The 23513-nt window shown below is 47.0% G+C and overlaps 1 protein-coding gene across 3 annotated transcripts in view; it reads right to left on the bottom strand.

Moving 5' to 3' along the window:
- Positions 1-23513, bottom strand: part of Fam118a (family with sequence similarity 118 member A) — a 33801-nt gene that overhangs the window by 5365 nt on the left and 4923 nt on the right. For 2 of the 3 annotated variants that reach the window (XM_032918975.1, XM_032918982.1), the window contains exons 2-7: positions 11774-11829; positions 10926-11178; positions 8245-8466; positions 5877-6005; positions 3322-3607; positions 1730-1762 (exon numbers count right to left, since the gene is read on the bottom strand). In XM_032918975.1, the coding sequence (XP_032774866.1) occupies positions 1730-1762; positions 3322-3607; positions 5877-6005; positions 8245-8466; positions 10926-11178; positions 11774-11820 (970 nt within the window). In that variant the 5' untranslated portion in view covers positions 11821-11829. Of the gene's footprint in view, positions 1-1729; positions 1763-3321; positions 3608-5876; positions 6006-8244; positions 8467-10925; positions 11179-11773; positions 11830-20904; positions 21020-23513 lie in introns of those variants that run through there. The other variant, XM_032918988.1, reaches the window with a different exon arrangement.

The raw sequence follows: 23513 nt of genomic DNA, 5'->3' as shown, positions 1-23513 counted from the left end.
TACTTCAAGAAGCCTTGAAGACCTCAGAAATTAGCTAGGGCTTTCAGCCACAGGCTCAAGGGGGTAAAATTACAACTTGAGCTTTGTTTCATGAGTTCTAGGGCTGTTTGCTCAGGGATGGCTAGGTAAGCTTCACCCACCCACGCAGTCATGCCAGCTAGATGCAGGCACTGCTCCTGCTCTCAACAGTGCTTCTGCTCTGGTTTTGCAGACACATGAGTTGCAGAGTTGTGGAGGCTTCTACCCAAATCTCATAAGGAATCCAGAGGGGCCAAACAATATGAAAGGGTTAGGGTCCCTTAGAACTGACAGCAGAAGCATGAAGCTCAGCAAAGGCAGAACTATGATGCAAGCCCCAATTGGCACAGGAATATGGAATATCTAGGAAGCCTGCCGGCAACAAGCAGGCCCAGGAGAGGCCATATGAACTGTAGCTGACAAGGCCATGGGATAGATCTACCTAAATCATTTGGGTCAGCTTGTACCTTGTGCCAGGAAGTGCAGCATACTTCTAGCAAGGCCACACTTCCCAAGCCTCCCAAAACACCACCACCAGCAGCTGGAGATCGAATGTTCAAATGCCTAGGATTTAGGGGAGATATCTTATTCAAACAACCAATTCCAACAACCAAACATTCTCACTATACAGCACAACATGTAACTCACTCACACTGAGTGTACTGAATGGGCTGTAAGAAAGATTTGATTGAAGAACAGGGGAGGGTCACTGGGAGCATGTATTTGAAAGGCATGTCTTGTCCCTGGCCTCTTCTCTGTACTCTGCTCTGTCTTATTATGCATAGGAAGAGAGCCATGTGACCACCTACTGAAACCTAGTGGCAAAGTCCTTTCGTTTTCTAAAGTATTTTGTCACTGTGATGGAAAGCCTCCTCAGGCTGACCCACTATCATAGAATCTACTTCCAGGAGCCAGCTTCTGAACCTGACTTTATTGGGCACTGGCCAGGGTTTCCCTGCAGAGCACTGCATGTTTTATCAACTGAGTTACTGCTGCTTTCAAAGATTCTGGGAATCATACCTAAACTATAGCAAAAATATCCTTTTATGCAGACACGGAAAGCAGAATATAGTTCTTCCCACTCCTGGACTGAGTCAAGACTCCCACCACTGAGTCGGACTGGCACTAGCTGTCCCTACACTGCCACACTCTGTCTGTCTGGACATACTGGCCCAACAAGAAGCAATGTCAGGGCTGACTAGAGGCTCCTGATCACTGACTGGAACCCCTTTTAGCCTGACTGACTCAGGCAGTAGAGACACCTGGTTAATTTGCCCTCTGGAAGATGCTGGTAGCTGTTGAGACATCAATTTTACAAACTCAGCAAGAGTGTTCACACTTCAAAAAAGTATTAAAAGAAAAAATTATATAAAAGTTCACACACTGCTAAGGAACAGGTTACCCTAGATTACTGGATCCTTTACTGATAGCATAATACAAATAGAACATTTCTCTTATTTCCTGTGACTCCTGGTTCTAGGGCAGAATTTATTCTCTGCTGTCAACAGACAGTCCATGACTAGGCTGTGCTTCCCAGTGGAGGGGATGGACTTTTGTGCCTTTACCATAGTGGGGACCATCTAAAGGTAGAGGTATCTGTCCTTTCTGTCCTATTTAATAAGGCAAATTATTGAATGTAAGGTACATTTTCATGGTGATGAATAGAACATGCAAGCAAAAATCAGGTGAGAAAAGTCAAGATCTGCTTTACCCAGTAAGGTGGTACTGTCTACTCGCTCAGCATCTGAGAAAAAAAGGAAACAGTCAGTGGAGTCACAGCTTGGAGTATTCATCCTCCCCAGGCCTAGAATGATTGGCAAAGACTACCCTGAGGCCATCCACTGATTTGGCCGGGCTTCTATGCATTGGATACCATGGATCCCTGCCTGTCTCTCCCTTCTTCACCTGGCAGGATAGATGCCAGAACTCACTGAGTGGCATGGGAAGCTGCTGAGACTATAGACACAGTGAGGCACACATCACAACAGCTAATGCCACTTTCAGCCAGTAGGCATCCTTGCCCGTCAAGAGAGAAAAGAAACTCAGATGTCCTTCAAGACAGGCACAGATGAAAGCCCCAATGACTTTTTACTCTTCTGGTAGCTGCCAGGTCCTGGAAAAGGAGCATCAGTGGAGATGGGAAGTGGTTCAGTTGCTTACTCTAGGTACCCACACTCAATGGCTGGATGCTGGGCTCCCAGGGAGTCATGATTATGGACAAGAAAGAGCTAGGAGATCTCAGAAGAGGGAGGTCTTGGAAGATCCATGCCCATATCTGGTACCAAGACATCTTTGTATATGTTAGTCCAGGATCAAATCCTAACTTCAAAGTTCTGGTACACACAGGGCAAATGTTCACCCCTCTCAGCTGATATCTCTAAAATCATCTAAATAACACAAGCACCGAATTAAAAACTAAGGGCAGTGGAACTTGGCAGGCTACTATTCCCAGCACATGGGAGGCAGAGGCAAACAGGTCTCTATGAGTTCCAGGCCAGCATGATCTACATAGTGAGTTCTAGGACAGTCAGAGATCCATAGTGAGACTCTTGTCTCAAAGAAGATAATAAAGTGTTGTTGTTCATGGCATGGCTCTATGACATGAATTCTCTGTTCCCACTCCCAGTAAGAAACTGACTACTTATCCTGTTATACAGCTACTCATGATTTAAATCATCTACTAATTATTAGCAGCTAAAGTATGGGAAACTCATGGTTGCTCTGCTGTGTCTGTCTCTCACTGGTGCTAACCTCATTCCACCCCTGGTGAGCCTCTAGGTTCCCTGTCACCACAAAAAGCCAGTCAATACAGAACTTTCCACGCTTGCTATCACTCATGTTTTATGACACTGAAGTCAAAGCCATTAATTCCCTTGTGTAAAAGTGACTCATCAGCATTTCTCACTATCTGGTCTTTCCTGGCAAAGCTGTGACACCCTCCCCCTCCCAAGAAAGGCCAAAGAGCAGAAATGAGATGCTTCACACCCCAGAGAGATGTGCAGTGAGAGGGAAAAAATGGAAGCCTCATAAACTTTCCAACACACTATCACAGTCAGTAACGATGATCTGATGGCTTTTCTTGGCTACAGTAACCTGTAATGCAGATCACTGTGTCCCACGTTTGAAGCAAGTTCTCAAGTTCTACTTACAGATTGTTACCTATACCAATCACTCCATTTTCTACTTTTAAACTCAGAAGGATTAAAAATTAACTAGATTGGTAAATCTTATAGAATACAAGGTGGAACAGCTAAAGGAAGAACCCATGAATTCTGCTTGGAAAGTAATGACAGAACTCCGCACCTGGACTTCGCTGTTTGCAGATCTGAGTGGCGAGGTCTTGCACATATCCTGGGAAAAGTTCAAAACAGTCCCCATAGGACACTACTTTAATTCCATGCAAAAGCATATCTGCCTGATGCTTAAAGAAATGGTCTTCATTTTCCTTGAGCACTACCATGTAGTGCTCTAAGTCCACCTTATTTGGCACAGAGTACAAGAAGAGTGCTTGGAATATCTGGTCACGCAATGTCTCTCCGCAGCCCACGAACAGGAATGATTTGGTACGGTAGAGATTTTGCAGGACTTCCTGGAGAAAGCCAATAAACAGAGGACACTCCAGTGAAAATCAGCAGGATCTCACAATTAACATAAAGGCCCCTGTGTTCATTTATATCTTATCTTGTACCCACCAGGCTTCCCAAGAGCCATACTGAGGAGTACTAGGAAGACTAGGAGCTCTTGACATACTCAGGTCAACCCCATGCAGTGATCTGTGTGCAACCCTTGGTGAAGCTAGGCTGAGATCCATCTCTCAACTAGGAAAAGAAGGAGAACCAGGAGAGGCAATGTACTGGCCAACCTGGGCAGCATGAATGCACCTCACAGTGAAGTCAGCTTATGGTAGACCTATGGCTCGCCAAGTCAACTCCTAGATTTATATACAATCTTAAGACATAAAAGAACATTAAAATGTTCTCAGTTCCTCTTGGTGTGGTGGCACATATCTTTGATCCTGACACTAAGGGAGGCAGAAGCAGGTGGATCTCTGTGTAAGTTCCAGACCAGCCTGGTCTACACAGCAAGCACCAGGCCAGCTGGGACTACATAGTGAGACCTTGTCTCAAAAAAAATTTTCTTGGTTCAAAATTGTGTACAAACAATACCTTGAAAACTAATGAGTGGACAGATGAGCCAAATCCCAACAAGGAAGATGGGGTAGATAGATTTTGGGGAGTGAAGGCAAGAGAGCTGCCAAGGGGAGCAGAGACAGTAACCTCAGAGCAGCCTATGAGGGTCACTCAAAGGAGCAGTAGTCAGTGACTCGGACACGAAGGCCTCATACCAGCAGCTCTCCCTCAAAGAGAAGGGTCTCAGCAGCATCACCTCCTAATTGCCCAGCATTCATCTGCTGATGCCATCTCTGGTGTCAGAGGCCAGAGAAGAGCTCCAGAGAACATGCACCTGATACTGAGGATTACAACAGAACACACTGACTCAAGTCAGAGTTCTAGAGAGCATGGGGCATGCCTATAATCCCAGCACTTGGGAGGTGAAGGCAAGAAGACCAAGAGTTCAAAGATACTTAGCAAGTCTGAAGGCAAACAGACTTGATGAGACACTGTCTCAGAAATGGGGGAAGGAGCATACTAGGACAGAAGAGTCAGCAACATATTTTACAGGGCTTCTCTACACATTTTATGTGGACATCTGCTGGGGCCATCAGCAAAGGCTTTGCAGGCTAGGAAGATGCTCCATGGTTAAGAATGAGCAAGCGAAATTCTTCTAGAAGACCTGTTCAATTCTAGCACTCATGGTAGGTAGCTCAACCACTTGCAACTCCAAGGGATCCAATGTCTCTGGTCTCTACAGGCAACTGAGTGCACACATCCACCCTCACAAATCTGTTTTCTTTTTGGTTTTTCAAGACAGGGTTTCTCTGTGTAGCCCTGGATGTCCTGGAACTCTTCTATAAACCAAGCTGGCCTCGAACTCACACATGTGACACAAATGCCCAACCACAAATCTCTCATTAAAAAATGAATAAGGCCTGGCATTGTGGCAAATACCTTTAATCTCAGCACTCAGAAGGCAGAGGCAGGCAGATCTCTGTAAATTCAAGGCCAGCCTGGCCTACATAGGGGGGGGTTCAAGCCAGAGCTCCAGAGTGAGAACCAGGAAAGGCAGAGCTCTGTAGTGAGACCCTATCTCTAAAAAAAAAAAAAAAAAAAAAAAAAAAAAAAAAAAAAGCCCACTAAAAGAAAAGAGTGAAGAAAGGCTTTCATAAAATGAAATGCTAACTGCTCTTGTCTGCTGTGCTGGCATTGAACTAAGGACATGAGCATGCTCAGCAAGAGCTCGGCCAGAGCTCCATTCTTAGCTCTAGTTTTAAAACAAGGTTTGGAAAGCTGAAAAGACTGCTATGTAAGGAAGGTGAGAACTACAGACAGAAGACCTTGGAGTATGCACAGAGAGATGACAAATGGAACAGAGGAGAAGCAGACTTCGGACTACAGACCACAAACTACCAGCATCAGGCAAGTCTCTCCTGCCAAGCCCCTGGCCAAGACACTGCAGCGTGCTAGTGCTGGCACCAGGAGAGAGGTTTCTCCTTTTAAGGAAGCACACACGTCCTCCTTGAGCAGGTGTGTCCTGAGCAGCTATTCGAAATGCAGTACCATACCAGGGCCTAGAGACATGACTACAAACAGGAAAATATGACCCTGTCCCCAGCAGCCATGTGAAAGGGGGATCAACCAGAGGACCAGAATGCCTGGGAAACACAGCCAGATGGCTGGCTGCCACCATCAATTCCCTAGAAGAGGCAAGCAACCAAAGCCTAGTGAAAACAGGCTTACCATTACTTCTGCATCTTGAGTGACATCTTTATAGCCCGATGGATCCAGCACCATCCCACAGGGGTCTGTGTACAAGCCATGAATATGAAGGACTCCATACTTGATATGGCCTCTTGCCCACTGAAGGACCTATCAAAAACCAAACCAAGACAAATATAGCCTGCTGTTACTTCAAACAAGATATAAGAACAAAATTATCTGAAAAAGCAAATGTTCCCACTCATAACTTTAAAACAGAAACTAGTTGTCCTGCCCAGAATCTCAGCAAGGTCTCTTCTGAATACAGTGTGGAAGTAACTGTTACGCAGCTGGTAGTGACTGTGTAGGGGACAGACCTTCTTAGTTATATGGGGATAGTTCTATGTTGTTGTGGGGTTGTAGATGGATGGTTCTGTTTCCATTTTTATGTTTTGTGGTTCTGCAGGTAAAACCCAGGTCTTCCATCACACATACTAGATGAGTGTTCTTTCTACCCTGGGCTACAATTAGTTTTACACCATCAACACTATATATCAAATAGGCCCTTGCATTCATCTCAGTTCAAATTACAGAGCCAAGCAGGTTACAGGCCATACTTCATGTCTCTCAGTGTGGGGCCTCTGCATCTGCAAGCCCTACAGAGACAGGCTCACTAGAGGCAGAAATCAGCAGACAATTAATTCTTTTTTTTTTTTTTTTTTTTTTTCTTTTTTTTGGAGCTGGGGACCAAACCCAGGGCCTTGCACTTGCTAGGCAAGCGCTCTACCACTGAGCTAAATCCCCAACCCTGACAATTAATTCTTTTACCCACACTTGACTAGTCATCTTCAAAGGTGCTGTCATGCTCAGCCACAGCCTGTGCCGCACCCCACCATAGGGCCATGTCACCGTGCAGGATACCAAAGCAGGCAGCCAGGCTAGCAGAGCATGCACCACAACTCAGTGGACAACCGCACAGGTGGTGTCTGACTCCCTAACACATAACATAAGCACAGCACAAAAATCAAGCATGCCAAAAATGAAAGTGATCCATATGGTCAAACTGTTCCACCTCAGCAATAAAGGGAGAAAACACAGAACTTTTGCCTCTCAGAAATACACTTGGCTATTTCTTTTTTCTTTCTTTTTTTTTTTTTTTTTTCTTTTTTCTTTTTTTTTTGCAGATAAGCGCCCAGACTTGTCTAAAACTCACTATGTAACTCAGGGTAGACTCAAAATTTATAGTGATCCTCCCGCCTCAGCCTCCAGTGTACTAAGATCCCAGATATACACTGCCATGACTGCTTGCTTTGTTTTTTAATAACTCCACTGCAGGCAAGGGACAAGGAATGGGTGCTCCCATACAGAGCTGGGGGTTCACCACACTAGGCTAAAATCACTGTAAACAATTTCCTGGGATGCTTTTCCCTCAGAACCCACTCTCAGAAGTTCTTTTCACACTTTTCCTTAATAAATCTTCATTTGTTCTTATAAAATTAAAAATAATACAATTTGGATTAGAATAGCCCTCCAAGGCTCATATATTTGAACACTTGGTCCCCAGTCAGTAGAACTGTTTGGGAAGGATTAGGAGGTGGGGCCTTGTTGGAGGAAATGTGTCATTTGAGGTTTCAAAAGCCCATATCAGGCCCAGTCTCCCTCTGCCTCCAATATGTGGACCAGATGTCAGCTCTCAGCTACTGCTCTAGTGACATGCCTGCCTGCCTGCTGCCATGCTCCCTACCATGATGGTCATAGACTCACCCTGTGAAACTATCAGCAAGCCCTCAAATAAATGCTTTCTTCTACAAGGTGCCTTGATTATGGTTCCTCACCACAGCAATACAGAAATAACTGAGACAAATAGCTCAGGCATTGTAGGATATGGTTGTAGTGCTAGTACTTGGAAGGCAAAGGCAAGAAGACTACTATAAATCCAAAGCCAGCGTGGTCTATACAGTGAGCCTGAAACCCAGTACTTGAAAGCAGAGGCAGGTTGAACCCAAGGATAAAATCTGCCTAAGCTACTTAGCCAAGTCCCCATCTCCAAAAGGGAAGGAAAAAAATTAAAAACAGGTTTAAAATGTTTACATTCATTAAATCACAATTTTATAAGAAAAAAATCCCCACTATGAAGATTGTGGGTGCCTTCTCTTGTACTTGCTCTATTGCCCACATTTCCACAGTGGTCACTAATCAGCCAATGCAGATAAACCCTTGTAGGAGTAGGAAAGAGCAGGAAAAGAAAACAGTGGATAGCAGGAAGCATCGCAAGGGGGTGGGGAAGGACATGGTTCCCTGGCAGCTCCTAGGCTGCCTTAGGGAATGTCAGCGTGGCATCAAGGAGCAACCCAGAGCATCCTGCCCACATCAGTGACCTCCCTGAGCCTTCTGCCCATTCAGCCCGCACCTTCGTCTTGTCCTTCAAGTCCAGGGACTCCATGGGCTTGCTCTGCTGCTGCCCAAAGATCTCCAGCAGGTTGTCATAGTTCGTGGTCAGCACCATGGTGCCTCTGTCCATCAGGCTGAGGATTGACTGCAGCACCACAGGGTTCTGGATATGCTGCTCCAAGCTGTCAAAAACTTCCATCAGGCAATCCTGGAAGAAGTTGGGCTTGGTGTCGCCTGTGCGCTATGGAGAGGTAGATCAAGAGTTAGTAACACATGCTAGCCATGATGGTGCATGAAACAGGGTCAGAAGCAGAAGCAGGTGTATCTCTGTGAGTTTAAGGCCAGCCTGGTCTACCTAATGAACTACAGGCCAGCCAGGTTTACTTAGAGAGGCCCTGTCTCAAAATGACAAAAACAAAGAGAAGTTTGGAACAGCAGAGACGGATCACAGCTGGGACCAAGCAGATGGCACATGAGTAAGGCACATTCTTACCAGAAGAAAGAATGAGGGCAGCCTCAGGGGAGGACAGGCCAAGTACAAGGATGTAGCACTGCAATAAACACATGGGAGAAAGCAAGGCAGAGAAGTGAGCATAGGCAGGCAGAAAAGGCCCATGGAGGTATCTCTGAGACCTGCGATGGGGAGCTCTCAAGACTGCTGAAGCAGGGGCAAGTACAAAGGCACTGCAGTGTTCATGGAAATGGGTCCTGTGTGTGGCTAGGAGAGGAGCATGGAAGATTAACAAAGCTGACCCAGAACCAGGTCATAAGGTGCTATGGAAAGTCCCTACTTTCCAAGTGGGACAGAGAAGGTGGGGAGCTAAGAGCTATGACAATAGTGGATAGCCTTGCTGAAGGGAACCAAGATGGGGTTGAGTGGGACATGATAGGGGTCAAGGGGTCATATGTCCCCCAAGAAAAGCCCTAACCTAGGCTTCCTGTAGCAGCACTGAGTCTCACAGTACCAATTGAAGGGCCCACAGGTCAAGACAGAGCCACCAGGGGAGCTACCTGTAGGCCCCTCCTTCTCCTGGGCAGCTATGGTGATGTCATCCTGAGGCTATGCCCCTGGTGCCTGCTAGTCTTCATCTTTATCCATGAGACCATAACCTTCAATAAAACCAACTTGGTGTCCTCTAGGATGGCTCAGAGACATGCCAGCATGACAGGAAAAGGCCTGCTGACCTCCTCACCTGATTCTCCTTAGGAGGCTTGGAAGAGTGCACAAGGATACGAAGCATCAGATGGAGCTTCAGACACATCTGACCAACAGTGACCATCAATACAATGGCCTCTCCCTGAATGAGCCACATACCCTTGGTGCTGTGCAGCCATCCCACAGGTTTCCCTTACCCAAGGGTAAGCCCTCATCTTCCTATACAAGGGATCAGCATCTTTTGAAGTGCCAGAGAGTAATGTTAGGCCTGTGGCCATAGCTCCTACTGCAACTACTCAAGCTGGCCTCTGGGCATGAAATAAGCCACAGACAATGTACCAGCAAGAGGGTATGGCGACATGCCAACCCAACTTTATAAAAATGTCTAGCAGGTCAGGTTTGGCCCAGCCCCTGCCTATGATGTCAGTTGTCCCTAATTAAAAGAACACCCACATTTGGCACAGCTACTTAACTGAAAACGCCCCCAGCCTGGAAAGGTGAAATGCAGCACTGGGTGAAACCAGTAATCTAGTGACTCCATGCAAAGCCACAGGAGGGAACGGTTGGCAGTCCCATCTGCTTACTGGAAGAACTATACAAAGACAGGGAACTTTAGGCTAAGGATGACAGAGCCCAGGTCCCCAATACCACTGAGCTCCCTGCACGCTTCTGGGCTATTTCCCCAGTTTTCAATTTAGGAATCAAAATTACTATCCCAATAAAACTACAGCATTTGGGGTCTCCGGTCTTTTGGAGACCCCTCACACCAGTCCTGCCCTTCCTGATGACCATTTCATGGTCCTATCCTCTGTTAAGCTCCCATCTCAAGTCTCCTTCTGCCTCCTCTATATGCTGACTGCACATCTCCATAAGGACAGACCAGTGAGAAAGCCTACTCCAGCTTCTCCCACGCTACTGCTCAGCCACACCAGGCAACACAGCCACCCATCATCTGGCTGTGGCCTCTCAGTAACTTAACTGTCCCCTAAACCCCAACTCTGTTTGCTACCTCACTTCTACTGGCAGATACTGACCTCCAACCTTAAATATCTTCTGAAGACCAGCTGTTCTCTGAAGAGATATGAGTAGCCTACTAAACCAAATCATATTCATAGTGTCTCCACAAACCTCACACTAAAAATGGCAGTGTAACAACATTCAGAACCAGCTAGTCGATGGGAACCATTACTACAAGCTAATCCAGCACCTGCAGGCAGTCCAATATTGAGGTTTAAAAGGGTAGGATCTTGCTGGGCACAGTGGCAAACACCTTCAATCCCAGCATTCAGGAAGCAGAAACAGGTGGATTTCTGAGTTTGAGAACTGCCTGGTCTACAGACTTAAGTTCCAGGACAACCAACGCTACACAGAGAAACCCATCTTGAAAATCAAAACAAAACACCCCAAGGATGGTACCCTGTTTGGCTGACCACTAACAAACAGTACCTCTGCTCATGGAGGCCTAGTGTTCAATTTACACGCTTCCTCAACCTGGTCTAGAACCTAAAGCTAGTGCTGTGAAACCTGATCTGTTTGAGACTCACAGGTGACATCTTCCGGATCAGATCATGGGCCACAACCAGCAGGTCCCGGTCCTTCATCACCTTCCTCCGGAACTCTGCCACATCCCCAGGGTGCAGAACCTCCAACTGCTCCGCAGCCTCGATGACGGCCTCGATGCAGCTCCTCCAAGAGCAGAGAGCCCGGATACCTGGGGCCACCGCTGCGCTCACGCCGGTCCCAATGACCAAGAGCAGGTCCTGGGGTTGCTTCCTAATGAGGCTCTTTAAAAACTTTCTATTTAAGAACAAGGAAGAAGGAAGCCAACTGTAAGCTTGGAAGTATGGTGAGATTCCAGTCTGGAAATATCTAGAACATTCAGGTCACAAATTTGCCTTTCTGTTCACTACCAGAAAGCAAAGTCCCTGTGGCCTACAGTGATAAATAATTTACAGGTGACTATGAACAAAAAGTTCAGCCCTCTCCTTCTCTGACACTGCAAATAGCTGGTAAATCAGCACTGTCAGGAACAGAGTGATCTTGTGTGGTTACAGGCAAGAGAATTTTCTAAGTGGGCCTCCTAAAGCCCACTGCATTCTCCAGGTTCAGCAGTTCACTCTGCATCATTTTCCAGTAAGTGGGACCTGTTGTCCATGCACAGTCCGGTGGCCCTTCTCCACCCCAGTTCCATGTTGCTTGGACTGGAGATGGGGGCTCGGGTAGCTTCTTGGAGCAGAAAGCCACTTTCTGGAATGTTTCTTGTGTTGGAGCAAACCATGGTGAGCAGCCATGGGTCCCCTTCCCAGTCTCCCTACTGCTGGGGGCAGTGCTACATGTCCCCAATGTGATGTGAAGTCAAGAACCCTCTACAAGTAACTAGCTACTTACTTACCTGCATTTCTGTTCACTTCTGTTCGTTGTCTTTTCCACTGACTCCATCTGTGAATCCTAAAGAGAAGAAAGATGGTTGATGAGTGCTCAGAAAACTGTAGAGATGAAACTGAGTCAAAGGTCCTGACTCCCCTTTAGAATACCCAGAAAGTGCCATCCAGGAAAAGTCCTACACAGGTGGTTCCTCTGTGGCCACTAACCTTGCTTAGCTTCCCAGGTCAGGCCCTTGAGTGTCTTCTGAAGATAGAAACGAAAACATTCACACAACAGCCAGAAGAAGCAACTCTGGTGAACTGGCTCCAGGTAGTGTGCTTTTACCTGGAAATGTCTCTTTAAGACAAAACCATCTAGAAGTCTCCTGAATTCTAGAGCTAGTATTTATTATACAAGGAAATAGGCAGAGAACCTGGTGTGAAGGCCTACATCTACTATCACTGAGAATTATAGTGCCATTTCCCCCTTTTCCACCCAGCTTTTTAATATTTTTCATGTCATTTGAGAGCCAAGTACATGTCCTAGTTTTAGTTCCCCTGTGTTGTTAGAAACTACTCAAAACTAAAAGTCAACATCACACAGGACTGAAAACCTGTGTTCACACTCAAATCTTTATTCCTCTTGAATTAGAATTAGGTCACCAAAAATAACTCTAGGAGAGACCACACAGCTCAACAGATCTCTAAATCATACCTTCAGTCTTGAGAAAATGATATCCTGTAGTCACCCATGAAAACATTTGCACACATTCACCCTCCCACCTTTGAGGGTACACTCACAGCTTCCACCAAAATCTCTGAGGGTCCATGACCTTTCCTCGGTGCTAAGAAACCAGTTCATGGATCAAAACCTGAAGCTGGTGGAGGATGCCACCCGCCCAAGCGACAGAAGGGCAGGGAATGTGGCCTCCTACATCACTACAGTTACCATATAAAATCAAGTCTATTTTGGCTTTGTAATCTATTGGAAATTTTCTAAGGCAAGTTATGACTATTCTATTTCATATAACCCCTCCACTGCAAATAGAAGCCCCATGGATCCCACCCCAAGTGTCCAATGAGCCCACATATTCATCTATTCTGCTACGAACTGTAAAGCATGGATTCCTGCTAACTGGCCAAACTTCCAAGCTCAGTCCTCTTTGGAGAGCAAGTACTCTGCAAACCAAACTGCTGGGCCAGGCAGTGGGGCTGTGTCCCAAAGCTGAAACCAAGGGTCAGGACCCCAAAAGACAGAACACTGAGCTATCCTGCTGCATTTCCTGTTTGAAGTTAACTTGAGCACACTCCGTATCTTCAGAGTGGTTATGCCTTCCTGTCTGGGGGAGAGCCCTTCATCTTAGCCTGCTCTAGCCAGCACTTTATAGCTGACTTCAGCCACTGGCAGTCTGTGTGCCTTAGAAATGACACAGCCTCAACCTTTACCACATAAAAGATTTTTAAAGTTTCTAATTCCTTCCTCCTGTTCAACTGCTTTTCACTCACCATACACCTGTAGGTATCAGTTAAAATCCAAAATGTGTACGTCAACCTCTACAAAGTAACACAAAAGCAAGTGATTTCAGTTCTCCAAGAGACCCAGAGACACTTACAGAACAGAAGGGAGCTCTGGCCTGCACAGGCACGCTGTGGCTGGTCCCTGTTCTGCCCTGCCTCAGCATGAGTTGGGGGATCTGGAGAGTCTCTGCAGCCAGCCCCTATATTACAAGGGTTCCCACCATAATGGAGAGGGGCCTCTGTCTGGGCTTTTAGGCTGCTGAGGACCTCAAGAGATCAAAGCAGCCAGCAGGGGACGCACAAGACTTCCTCTCAGGACCCACGTGGTGATGAACTGAATAGCTGCCCATATTTAGCCATTTATAGTTCTTTATAAACACTACATGCTTAAAGACATTACCTCATTTCCTGTTTTTCAGCAGCCAAAAGATCAGAGCCAAATCTCATAATTATCCAGAGATTGTCCAAAATCTCCCCTTTGTTTATAAACCAAGGCCCAAGTGAGAGATTTTCCTAGCCTGACCTCTGCTGGCAAGTTTTTGGAGGCCAGTCTATCTCTGATTTACCAGTCCCTTCTCAAAGGCCACTCTTTTAAGCCAATCAGATTCCAGACTACAGCAACAAAACCCTTCAGAGGCCTCTCAGATGCTGCAGCTTTCTGTTTCCTAGGTGACCATGTCGTCACTAGTTTCCAGACTCAAAACCAAGTCATCATAGCAACACATTTTTTCATAAAAATCTACCAGTATTTTCTAAATGTAAATTCACGCCAAAAGCAGATCTCAAACAGTTACTATCCTTTTTATCTAAAACCTTCAGCAGAGTCTTAGCAGAGTATTTTGTGCCTAGAATAAGAAATCCTACCTATATTATGAATGAGCTCTGCGGTAACTAGACTGCCTTGTTTTTTTTTAATCCCTTGACATCCAATACTAAGTACATGTTCACCAGAAGGGCTGGAGAGATGGCTCAGTCAGTGGTTAAGAGCATGTACTGCTCTTACAGGAGTCCTGACTTTTGTTCCCAGCACCAATGCCAGCTGGCTTATCACTTCTAGCTCTAGGGGATCTGATGCCTCCACGGGCACCTGTACTCACATGCATACACTTCCACAGTGTATACTTTAAAATATACAAATTTTAAAAACATTTCATCATCAGAGTTCAAAAGGTGACTGAGTACAGAAGAGGAACTGGTCATCTTCATAAAGCTGTGAAGCAGAAGCCCCACTTTCAAGCCAACACAGTAGGTCACTGACAATGCCCTAAACCTCCAGACGCCGACACCCTGCACATTGCCTCTAGTCTGAGTCCTGTGACTTCTTTGGCCCCTAGCACACCAACAAATGGGATACAAGTCAAAGTTTGACAGGCACTAGACAGCGTAGCTGATCCTCTGCAACTCAGCCTTGTAAAGCAAGTCCAGCCTCCTGGGAGAATGTCACCTACTTGAGGAACAAGGTTGCTTGAGCCACTCAGGTCCAAGAATACTGTATGTGCCACCCAGTGTGGAGCTTTGCTGAGCCAGGCCCAGTCCAAGCTATGCAAGTAGCCCTTGTCTGAACGGCTGGCTACCACCAAGGTTCTACACTGCCACAAAGATCAGAGGAGAAAGAACAAGTCAGAGTCATGAAAGTGGCCATAAAGCTGGGAGGAGGGGGTTGTTATTAAAAGTGAACAAGCAGAGTGAATCAGGATCCAATTCTGTGGGAGACTCAGAAATTATGCTTTGAAAAAAAAAAAAAAAAAAAAAACTAGACTTCTGCCAGGCATGGAAGCACACACCTCTAATCCCAGCACTTGATAAAGGAAGATGGATCTCTGGGAGTTCAGAGCCAGCTAATGCTATACCAAAGTACAGGCTTTAAATACAAAAATGCAGGAGAGGTAAAGTTACAGTTCTGTGGCACAAGGCACCCTCAGCTGGCTCAAAGCCCTTGCTCCCAGCACCTCACACACAAAAATCCTGCAAGAAGTAGTTATGGGCTGCATAACTCAATCATACAGAAGGAAAAGTGAACAGATACTCAAAACCCCACTCCCTTTTCCCAGCAGGAAGGGCAGGCATCACGCTTACATAAGCAAGTGGGCAGCAATACCCCTGATGACAGACCTTCAGATGGCAAGACATATAGCTCAGTAGTAGTATGCTCAGATGTTAAGAGCACTAACTGATCTTCCAGAGGTCCTGAATTAAATTCCCAGCAACCACATGGTGGCTCACAACCATCTGTAATGGGAATCTGACGCCCTCTGCTGGTGTGTCTGAAGACAGAGACAGTGTACTCATACATGAAATAAATAAATCTTTAAAAAAAAAAAGATGCCTCCAGGCTATAGGCACACAGCAAGCTTCCAACTAGGCACCACTCTCTCAGAGACTTCCCACAACTGTCACATTAGAACCACTGCTGCTGTAATCAGGGAAGTTGAGGATGAATTGTGTTCTCCAATTTAGAGAACAGTGCTAGGCATGGTGACTCACACCTGTAACCAGAGCATGCAGGAGATTGAGGCAGGTGGATCACTCTGAGTGGGCATATAGCATGAGATCTGCTTCAACACTCCTCCACCCCCCAATCCCCTCCACTCACACAGAGACAGCCAAGCATGCCTGCTTGTGTATCCCCTCCCCCCAACAAGATCAGCCAAGCACAGTTCCTCATGCCTGTAATTCCAGCAATCAGGAGGCAAAAGAATCAAAAGAAAAGATACCAAAAGTTTAAGCCCATCTGGTCTAAATAGTGAATAGTGTCCTACACAGTGAGACCCTATCTCAAAAATACTAGGGATAGGGGATGGCTCAGTGGCTAAATAAAAAACAATTACATCACAAAAACTAAGACTTAAGTTTGAATCACCAACACCAACTTAAAAACTGTGTGTGGCTATGTGGGCCCCACACTCTTGTTGGGGCAGAGACTGGAAGATATCTGGGAGTTGTTGGTCAGTGAGAGCCTGTCTAAGAGGAAGAAGGCAAAGAGCAGTAAGAAAAGACACCTGACATTCTCTCCTGGCCTCTCTACAACGCAAGCACACACTTCAAAGCAATGTACAGAAGACACAAACCTGACCTTGAGCACATGCTACTTGACCAATCACTAAAATAGAGTATTTTAGTTTTAGTTTTAGAAAACCTATTTGTAATGCTCAAAATGTGCTAACTGAGCTAGGCATGGTTAAACAGGCCTTTAATCCCAACACTTAGGATGCAGAGGCAGTCAGATTCAATGTGAATTCAAGGTCAACCTGGTGGTCTGCATAGTGAATTCCAAGACAGCCAGGGTTAGGTAGAAAGACAATCAAAAAGTGTGGGGGTACTAGATAACTGGTGTCTGGAAAGCAGTGCCCACTCCCACACTGCTTACATATTTGAGCCCAAATTAAGAAATAGCTACAAAAATAGAGAAGTTCCTTAATCCACCCCCAAAAGGCAAATGACACAAATGATTGCAGGGTTGTTCACTGACCTCCACACATACTGTGCTCCGTGCGCTCACACATACCTTACAATGATGAGAATAATATACACTCTACAAAAGAAAACGCAAACCCCACCAGCACCACAACTGAAACAGTTAAGTCCATAGTACCTTCAAAAGATAGCATTGTCCAGACATGACGGCACACATCTGCAATCCCAGAATTTTAAAGATAGAGGCAGGAGGATTAGAAGTTTAGTGATCCTTAGTTATACAGAAAATTTAAGGCCAGCCAGGGTGCATGAGATGTTGTCCAGAAGATAAACATTAATAACTGCTGCTTTTAGGAGAAAACATGAAGCACTCTGCATGTGTGCTCTCAGTAGGGCCTATAGCTACATGCATGCTCTCAGCCAGGAGCCAAAGAAGTCACAGGACTCAGACTAGAGGCAGTGTGCAGGGTGTGGGCGTCTGGAGGTTTAGGGCATTGTCAGTGACCTACTGTGTTGGCTTGAAAGTGGGGCTTCTGCTCCACAGCTTTACGAAGATGACCAGTTACTCTTCTGTACCCAGTCACCTTTTGGACTCTAATAATGAAATGTTTTTAAAATTTGTATATTTTAAAGTATGTGTATGTTACTGTGGGAGTGTATGCATGTGAGTACAGGTGCCCGTGGAGGCATCAGATTCCTTGGAGCTGACTCTCAGTGAAGTGCCAACAGCTGTCAGCTGCTCAACTCATTCTACTCTAAAGGCAGCCATTAGGCTACTGTCCTACCATCCTGTTCTACCATCAGTGCTGGGATGCCAAACAACACACAGGATGCTTTCCAGAAACCTGCCATAATAAGGTAAAACACCTAACCTGGGCCCAAGCGAACCCCACCCCACCCCAGCCCAGCACAGCAAAACTACAAGACTTTAGAGCTGGAGGGCTCTAGGGTTTCTGTAATGACAAATGGCTTCACATTTTTGAGGTGAAAGCTGAGACTCCAGTAATTTGGTCAGCATCTCCCCAGGCATCAGCTGTAACTCACTTCTGGTTTGCATTCCTGATTCCTTTAACTCTCACCTCACTACCTACACCCTGCAGCCCCAAGTCCCCGGCCCCAGTCATGCTCATTTTCACCCTGGGCCCCCAGGTTGGCTGCTCTGTTTTGCCTGCTGGCCCTCTGCCATTCTCCAGAAACACACCAATAGGAAGCCCAGAACATAGACTGACACATGGACGGACATGGAGGGACACGCGCACACGCACACACACGCGCGCGCGCACACACACACACACACACACACACACACACACACACACACACACACACACACAGCCAACACATAGCTCTGTCACACAGCTGCCTGCAGAACGCAGTAACTTTAGCAGAATTCATAAGGAGAGCTAAAGAAGAGGTGTGGCCATGTCTTTAGGCAAAAGAATCCAGCTTCAGGCTGTGGAGGAAAGAAAGATACACAACCCATAAGGGCCCCGCCAACAACAGGTGTGTGTGCTCACCCTGAGTCTGTTCCCTGACACGTGGAAAAGGAAGAAAGGCACTTCCCAGGTGGCTAGAGGCATTGCATGGGATAACATTAGAGCAACCTACATGCTTCCCATGACCCCTAGATTTAACCCATTAAACCCTAGCCCTGTCACTATAGGTATATTCTAAGTGCCGTCAGTCACGTGTAGCTGTGGTGGCCACAGAGAGTCCTTCTGCACTAGTCTATTTCCATCTCACTCTCCAAAATCCAAGCTTCAGTCATTCTTCTTCATAATCCCTAATCCACTGTCTACAGTGTGTCACACCTTAAAGTGCTCACCTGTCTAGACATCCACACCTCCTGCTTGCAGCTTCAGCCCTTCCAGTTACACAGACAGTGCTGACACATCCAAATGCTCTCCTTTTCCATTCCCTTCAGTCTCCCGCTGACTGCAGGTCCTCTTCCCCCTACCAAAGCACTGTGTCTTATACTTGGATAGCAGACACTCTGGTGAGGTGCTAAGGTGAGCACCACCTATGAGCAAACAGATAAAAGTCTCACCTAAAAAAGTTCCCATGTCAGTGCCCCAGGTTCAGAGCCTGGGCTTTGAGCTTAGTCAAGCCCTAGAGGGCTACTGAACCACACATCCTGAGTCCAAATCACACCTATCTTTTATGGTCTTGCTGCCTACAAACAAGTCTCTCCACCACAGCTAAAGTGACCACTGGAAAAATATGTAAGCCAGGACTAGGGACATGGCTCAGTCACCAGTCATCTGACCTGTAAACATAGACCTGGGTTTGATCCTCAGAACTAATGTAAAACAGAACAAAACAGAAAACAAGTCACGAGTGTTGGTGTACACTGCTGGGATGGTGAAGACAAGTAGGTCCTTGAAGCTCCTTGCCAGGCAGCCTAGCCTAACTGATAAGCTCTAGGCCAGTTAGAGGCCATGCCTCAAAAAAATATACTGGGTAGTACCTGAGGAATGACACCCAAGTTTGTCCTTTGCCTCCACATGCACACAGATATATATCCTATCCCCTACCCCGACCCCATGTGGAATGGGTATGTACAAACACACATACATACATACACACACGCACACCCAACAAAAGTACAAGTCACTTCACTGTTCTATAAGCCCTTCCATGGTGTCCTGCTCCTCTAAATTGCTCAGGCCTCTGCTCAGCATAGAAGTTCAATGCCAGGTTCCACCTCAGGCCTTCTTGCTATCTCTCCATCATGATCTCAACTGGGAACACTTACCTCACAGGCCTTCTTCATCCTACCTTCCTTCTTTCTTTCCTTCCTTCCTTCCGTCTGTGGCCAAAGCCCTGTCTACTACGTAATGGCAGAAGCAGTCACTGAAGAAGGTGTGAGGGAATGAGGGCTGTGGCATCTTTCTGTATCATCACTACAAGGATACCCCACCCCCAAGACAAAGCTCTGCCACCCACCCGGCAGAGCCTCTTAGATCTGGTGTGCTGGGCCTGTCCCTGACTTTTCATTCCTTCACCCTCAACAACTTCCATCTTTAAGAGTCTGTTTCCCTGTTACCTCTAGAACCCCTTCCCCCCAACCCCACCTACCTTTAAGGCCACTGCACTCTAAGTACCACCAACTTGGCTAATTGTCCCCACCTCCCAAACCTTACCAGCTGCAGCTGTGCCATCTGCCTCCAGCACCAAGCACTGGACCAGAGAGCACCCACTCCCTCTTTAAAAATGTCTGGCCCTTGTCTTTCACAATCATCAAGTCAGGTATGTTCTTTCTTGGGGCAGTGCCTCAGGGTACCAGACCAACTGTGTACTAAGTCAGGGACTGTTTATCAATGACAACAGCCTGAGAAAATGATAATCCTTATAGTAGGACTTCCAGGACTGAAAAGGATAAGATAGATGTGTACCATTTGGTCCCAAACCTCTACCTCAGGGAAGACAGCCACCCTTGAATCATGACCCCAGAAAGATGGATCTTGAGGTTGCCGTCTTCCCATTTATTAAGCCACTGTAATAGATAATAGAGCCTTGCTCTCTCGGACTGGTTTTGGTGGGCTGTGTGTGATAGAAGAAGTTACCATTGCATTGAGGCAACAACCTAAAAGAGGTATCGCCTGCCCAACTCCCTTACTCCCAGCGATGCCTTTCTCTACCATGAGTCGGTCTCACACCAGCCTTCACTGCACTGTGAAAACAAATGCACATTCGAAGCCCCACATCCCACCTCCTCTTTGGTTATGCGTAGTCCTCTGCTGACTTGTCAGATGGTTCTACTTTTATTCCTATTAACCATCCACAAACCTCAAGAACACTCTAGTAGAAGCTGCAAGGCTCTGTGGACCTCAAGTTTGAGAGAGGGAGGCAGGAGATCCTAGGAAGGAAGGCCTCCACACAAGAAGAGATGGGAGTCCATGGGCCTGGAGACCTGAGAAGTCTTTGGAATAGGACCAGAGGGGATCTGTTGGGCTTCTGGATTAGAAGATGTAACGGTCTCAGGCCTTGAAGCCGCTGACGTCCCCTGTGTGCTGAGTCTGAGGGAAATCTGGAGGACTTGGGGTTTCCTGGGTGTGAAAGGTGATCAAGTCCACAGGTGGCCGCGGACCCAGGGATTCCCCAGGGGATGTCGGAGGCAGGGGTCCCCAGCGCATCAGAGGGCACTAGGGTCCCGGGCACCCAGGGCGGGTCCTGAGGGCTGGGGAGACGCGGGACGCTGGCATCCAGCCCGAACCCGCCGCCTCACCTGCCGCGCCACGGAGACGCCAGTGTTGCTCGCGCTCTCGCCGCCTCCCACCCGGGCCGCGCCCCTTGGGCTGGGTGGAGCCGCCGGGTGGTGCGCCGGATGGCGCTGCGCGCGCACCACGCGGAGCCTGCCGAGCCGAATCCGCAGCGTTCCCTCAATGCCTTCCCCCGCGCGCGCGCACTCCCCGCGCGAACGTTCCGCCCTGAAATTAACGGCCCCGCGGCAACGGGAAGCCCCGCCTGAAGGGGCGGATCCATGGCCTGCCCCACCCCCCAGAGAAGCTAGGACCGTGGGCTGTGCTGTCGTGTACGCGTGGAGCCTAGTCTTAGAGACTGATAGGCTCGTGGCCAGGCTTCCCAGCGCTGCTTTATGTCCTCAGTTTCCCCATCTGCATGCCTGGACAGCCCTGCAAAAACGCAGAAGGCGTCGAGCTCGGTCGGAACCACCCTTCCGGGCTCACTCCATCTACCTCAAGCCACAGGTCTTGCTGCCCTGGCCTAGCTTGCTTCACGCTTCCTCCCACCCATACCCCCACCCCCACCCCCACCCTCACCCCCGTCCCTGAGGTGACGATCTCCCTCACCGCCTGTCAGGGCAAGCGTCTGGCCCTCCTATGTGTCTTGGGGTCCCTCTTGGACACGTCGAGTTTGAACTGGAGCACTCAACTGAGGAACTTTAAAGATTCAGTGACAACCTCTCCTTTGGCTAAAGAAGGCTGGGATGGATCAAAACCTATTCCCTCCTCCTCAGCTTCCCGGGTCTGCCTGCCCGGGCAAGTTATTACGACTTCCTCTGCCTCTGGCTCCTTTTGTCTACCTGGGTTTGCTGTAAGCATCCTTTCAGTCCATAAGGAAGTTGCATATGTGACAAACACTGACTTTTTTTTTTTTTTTACCCCTCCCTCTGACTTTTTTGTTTGCTTGTTTTGTTTTTTTTTTTTTTTTTTTTTTTTCCTTTTCCAGACAGGTTTTTGTTGTATAGCTTTGGCCACCCTGTTAACTAGCACTGTAAATCAGGCTGGCCTCAAGTTCACAGAGTTCCACCAACCTCTGTGGGTGCTGTAATTAAACCTAAGTCTAGGCAACTACCTGAGCCTTTGAGAAAATGTTTTTTTTAAAGATACATTTATTTATTTTATGTATGTGAGTACCCTTCAGACACAATCAGAAGAGGAAACTGGATTCCATTACAGATGGTTATGAGCTACCATGTGGTTGCTGGGAATTGAACTCAGGACCTCCAGAATAACAGTCAGTGTTCTTAACTGCTGAGCCATCTCTCCAGCCCCTGAGAAAATGTTTTTTTTAGTCCTCAGAACAACCCCAGTGAGGACGATACCACATTTACTTCATTTAACAGCAGGAGAGGAGGAAGCCCACATTATATTGGCAATACCAGCTATACATTGCTTCAAAGGTCTGGGCTTCCCACTCCTAGACTGTACAACTTAAGTTTGATGCAATTTAGTTCACAAGCTCCTGCTCCTAAAGAGGGGTCCCAAGACTTGAACCTGTGACATTGGAGAAGTTCCTGAGTCCCAGGGAGAAAGTTGTTCAAGGAGACTGTGGGCTAGAAGCTGAGGAGTCTGAACCCACAGTACACACATTACACACACACACACACACACACACACACACACACACACACACACACACCTGAATGTCCTCCAAGGTTCAGTGTGCCCATCTAAAGTCAACACTGACTGGAAGTCTCAGCCAAGCAGCCTTACAAGGACAAGACCCATAGAAGGGACAAAAGGGACACCTTAGAAACAATGCCTTCCTTCTCCCCTATCCAAGAGGGACAGATGAGCACCTACTACTCAGCTTGGCAGTAGGACTAGCATCACCCTGATGTACAGGGGAAATCCCAGAAAAACTGCTTTAACCCCTGGCCACTGTGTTCCTTCTGAGTAGATGATGTGGCTCTTGCCAGGAGCCAGAATGGCACCTGCCAATGTGTTGCTGCTGTCCACCAATTGTTGAACAAATTCATAAATACGTGTGTGCACAAAATAAGTTTCATGCCCTGAGTTCAACAGACCAGATTCCTTTCTTTGTTATACCAATGGTGGCACATGCATCCCCAGGAGATGTCAGTGTGTTTGAAATGCACACTGTGGAAATCTGTGAGAACACAGTAATGGTGACTAAGCACACGTTATATGCTAAACTCCTCTATGGCACCTCTTCCTTCACTCACACAGCAGCCCTTTGCAATAAGGATTGACTCTTTTTTTTTTTTTTCACATATTCAGAAAACAAAGTCAGGACTGGGGAGACAGTTCCAAGGTGGGTAAAAACCTTTGCCATGCAGTTACGAAGACCTAAATTCGAATCCCCAGAACCCACCTAAACTATTTGGGCATAGTTGTACACCCACAGTGAAATGAATGGCAAAAACATGAGGAATTCTGGAACCTCCAAAGCCAGCTAGTCTGGCACATAAAGCTGTGAACAACATGAAAAGGACCCTATCACAAATAAGATGGAAGGCCAGGACCCAAGACCAACAAAGAAGTCGGTTCTCTGATCTCCACAGTAATGCCATGCACATGCTCATACACATAAATGCATACACACATACACACATATGCATACACACACACA

This window comes from Rattus rattus, chromosome 1, assembly GCF_011064425.1.
Source record: "Rattus rattus isolate New Zealand chromosome 1, Rrattus_CSIRO_v1, whole genome shotgun sequence".
Taxonomy (NCBI): Eukaryota; Metazoa; Chordata; class Mammalia; order Rodentia; family Muridae; genus Rattus; species Rattus rattus.
The sequence above is the reverse complement of the archived record's forward strand: the minus strand, read 5'-3'. Positions and strand labels throughout refer to the sequence as shown.